Source organism: Oncorhynchus gorbuscha, linkage group LG06, assembly GCF_021184085.1.
Source record: "Oncorhynchus gorbuscha isolate QuinsamMale2020 ecotype Even-year linkage group LG06, OgorEven_v1.0, whole genome shotgun sequence".
Lineage (NCBI taxonomy): Eukaryota > Metazoa > Chordata > Actinopteri > Salmoniformes > Salmonidae > Oncorhynchus > Oncorhynchus gorbuscha.
This window is the reverse complement of record NC_060178.1, coordinates 60,136,082-60,139,667: the sequence shown is the minus strand read 5'-3', so window position 1 is coordinate 60,139,667 and position 3,586 is coordinate 60,136,082. Positions and strand designations below refer to the sequence as shown.

Sequence of the window (3,586 nt, the reverse complement as noted above, 5' to 3'; positions counted from 1 at the left end):
TAAAATCAAGGATTTATTGATTTGATTCAAGACATAAACAACAGTATGACACAGCAGAACAACAAACATGCATCTTATGTTACATTCTCTACTTGTGAAAGTGTATTCAGTCAATTTTCAGGAACCAACTAAATATATAAGAATGCTGATCACATCTGAGCAATTTTGTTTGCTAATAATTATGACATTCATTTTTAAATTCACTTTTCTCAATGAACACTTTTCCCTCAATACTGAACTGCAAGTCTTTCCAGTTGAGAATATTTCCTGGAGTAAATCTATTCAACTCCATATACATTTGTATTTCACAGGGAGAGATGACACTGTCCCAGAAGTGGACGTCAGTAACTTCCCCCACAAAGGATTGTGAGGCATCAAAACCTCCGCCATAACTGTCTTGCTCTTGGACTAACATAATACTTGGTGTTCCAGTTACAGATGTATCAGGTTGAAGAATCCTCCGTGCACTACGCTTGCCATTAACCCACAGCTGGGTCAGACCAGTTTTAGAGTCCCAGGTCCAGCAGATGGAGATCCATTCATTTTTTGAATCTGGCAAACTGAAGAAATCCAGTATATATCCCCTGATATGCACTCGGTACACACCCATGGAGCGTTTGTACAACAACAAATCATTGTCATGAGACTGGGTTGCCAGAGAAAAAAGGGACTGGCCTCGTTCTAGCTCAGAGTTGAACCTCTGACACATGGTCATAGCAAAAATGGGCTTTGAGACGTTGGCATGGAGCTTTACGTGTGAGGTGGTTGTCGTCATTGGGATTACGAACACCTTACCTGAGAGATCTGTAGGACATGGAGAGAGTCAAGCTCACCATTAAATAATGTTAAAACAAACCTGCAAGTCAGTCCAATGCGAGTTAATAGTCACAATATTAGAAATGTTAAGACTTTACGTCCAAATCATCTAAAATGTATTGTGTAGCTCGATGAAGTTACTTCTAGATTATTTGGACATGAAGCCCAAACATTTTTAATATCGGGACTATTGACTTGCATCGGATTTGTGCCACAACAGCAAAAAAAGTTAGCATTTGGTAACTGCAGACCTGGGTAGAAAATAGTTGTATCTTGTAGTTTATTTGTAAATACAAACTTTTCACATACTTGAGGTAGTCGAATATCGTTTATATAGCGTTTCAACTAAATGCAAAATACATTATTTTGTAATACCTCTCATAAAACCAAATAATATTTGAAGGTATTTGAATATGTGCAAGTCACATGAAAACAAAATAAAACATTATTTGATGGCTGCCAAATGTTTGATGAAGAACCAAAAAACTACAACAGTTAGTTGAACTAGTCTAAATATATGATCATAAGCACATGGTTTGGAGAGCTTTTAGATATGCATCTTCAAAATGGCTAATAATTATATTTTCATAAAGAGTGAGACATAAGGTAATTCAGTATCACTTGACATCAAGTTCCAATACATGTGTAGTACATTTTTGATTGTTACAATAGCAACAGTGTTGCTATATAGGACATTGGACATTGCTTCAGAATTTCAAAATGTAATTATTACATAAGTGGAGTAAGGAACAGTCACTATTCCTAGTAGTTAAAGATTCTCAGCTCATTGCTATGCAATTGCCAAAGTATTATGTATCAACAAGCTAATAATAAAGGTTACTCCAAAAGTAGTAACAGTTTTATTACACAGGCACAAGAACAGGTTAATGTTAAGTGTTATTGAGAATGCTAACAGTAACCAAATATGTCTACCACGTGTTGAAAGGAAACTAAATATCCCAAAACTGTCTTCTTGGATCGACTACAACCAAGGTAGGTGGACAATCCTGTTCGTTTGTATTCTGAATAAACTATCCCTTTAAAGTTGGTATAGTGTGTGTTTGAAACAAGAACACCCTCAGATGACAAAGGGGTTCAAAGTTGCTTTTGCTAAGCATCCAACTTGCTGTTTGCCAATGGCTTTGAATTGAACCTTGAACCTTTTCAGTGGCATGTTGAAAGAGACAAACAGTAAAGTAGTTGAGTATAACAACTTACTTATACTTACTGCATCTGTACAAAACATAATTTGTTAATTGGTTTGATTTTATTATGTACACCTGAGGAAATGGACATTCAGGAGAATGGACCTTTACAAAATGTTCAGATAGAAATGTATTTGTGTAGATCAAAAATGACTGTCAGATTGAAGATTGGAATAGTATAGGAGATTGTGTGTGCTCTATTTATTTATGCCATTAGTTGAAGGCAGCCAATCCAATAGTTTTAGAAAAGTGGTCACTTCCTGAGATCTGTATTAAACTAGTTTTGAAAGGTAGTCACTTTCTGAGATCTGTATTCAAATAGTTGTAGTCGTCTCCAAAGTAACTATTTGTTCCCCCTGAAAAATAGTATTCACAAAACATAGTTTAAACGTTATTCCAGGTCTATAAAACAGTGTCCAAGTAAACTAAACCAAAGCATGGATTTCTGTCAAACCTTGCCCATAGACTGTTACCAGGGTAAGAATAAAATCTCTCTCAAAGAAACTCTCACCTTGAAGGTCACCATAACAGCCATAGATCAGGACCAGCAAAAACACCAGCTTCCCCGTTAGATTGAGTGCACTGTAGAAAGAGAACAACAAATCACTGACAGTATCACACTTACTATTATTAAATCAGCCTTCAAGAACCATTCTGAGTTCTTTGCAAAAACAAATGTATAAATGATGCTGAATTGACTGTGGAGTTCACAGAAGTCATCGGGATTGAAAATTACCTCTCCATATTTTTGGGGAATCCCGATGAAGGGAAGCAAACCAGTTTCACCTGAAACCTCCTCTGTTTTCCTCTTTTTAAATCAACGGTTAGCAGGGGGCGTAATGATTCCTGACCAATGGGGAATAATATACATACAACTTCCACTTGTGTCATCAGTGTCATTTCATGGGAATTTGGGGTTGTTAATGTTTATCAGTCAGATTCAATCAAACCTGCAAGGTTATTCATCTCTGTTTACACAACAACCTGTGTAGACACACAGTGGAAAAAGTCAATAAATACATCATACTTTTTCTGTTTCATTCTCCTCTGAAAATAACAAACGTTGCACTTTGCACAGAGTTCATCTGCATACACATTCTAAAATAAAGACACCAGACAATTAGTATGAGATAGTATTGCACTACTATTATCAGAGCTTCTTCTGTTTTCTTTCTGGCATCAAACATATTCACTTTAATACACCGGAATACTGATTTGTACAATGACTTTTAGAGTGAAAGGTGCCATGTATATACAATTATGACTATTGTCATTGTAATTTATAAAACACAACGTTAGCAATATCTGGTGAATGATTATTGCTTTTGTTTTGCTAGCAGTTAAATGAACTTGTCTCCTTGAACACTTTTTCCCCAGGAGTGAACGCCAATGCTTACCAGTTGAGAAACTAGTTTAATACAGATCTCAGAAAGTAACTACGTCTTTAAACTATTTGAATACAGATCAGAGAAAGCAACTACTTAAAATAATTATTTGAACACAGATCTCAGGAAGTGACCACTTTTCTAAAACTATTGGATTGGCTGCCTTCAACTAATGGCAGG

At 35.9% G+C, this 3,586-nt stretch overlaps 1 protein-coding gene across 1 annotated transcript; it reads right to left on the bottom strand.

The window, feature by feature from the left end:
- Positions 1–2,844, bottom strand: LOC124038169 (serum amyloid P-component-like). The gene is made up of 3 exons (XM_046353695.1): positions 2,758–2,844; positions 2,533–2,603; positions 1–804 (listed from the first exon to the last, which is right to left on the bottom strand). The coding sequence occupies exons 1-3, from the start codon at positions 2,763–2,765 to the stop codon at positions 173–175; spliced, it is 711 nt and encodes a 236-aa protein (XP_046209651.1). The 5' UTR covers positions 2,766–2,844; the 3' UTR covers positions 1–172.
- Between the last annotated feature and the right edge of the window lie 742 nt (positions 2,845–3,586).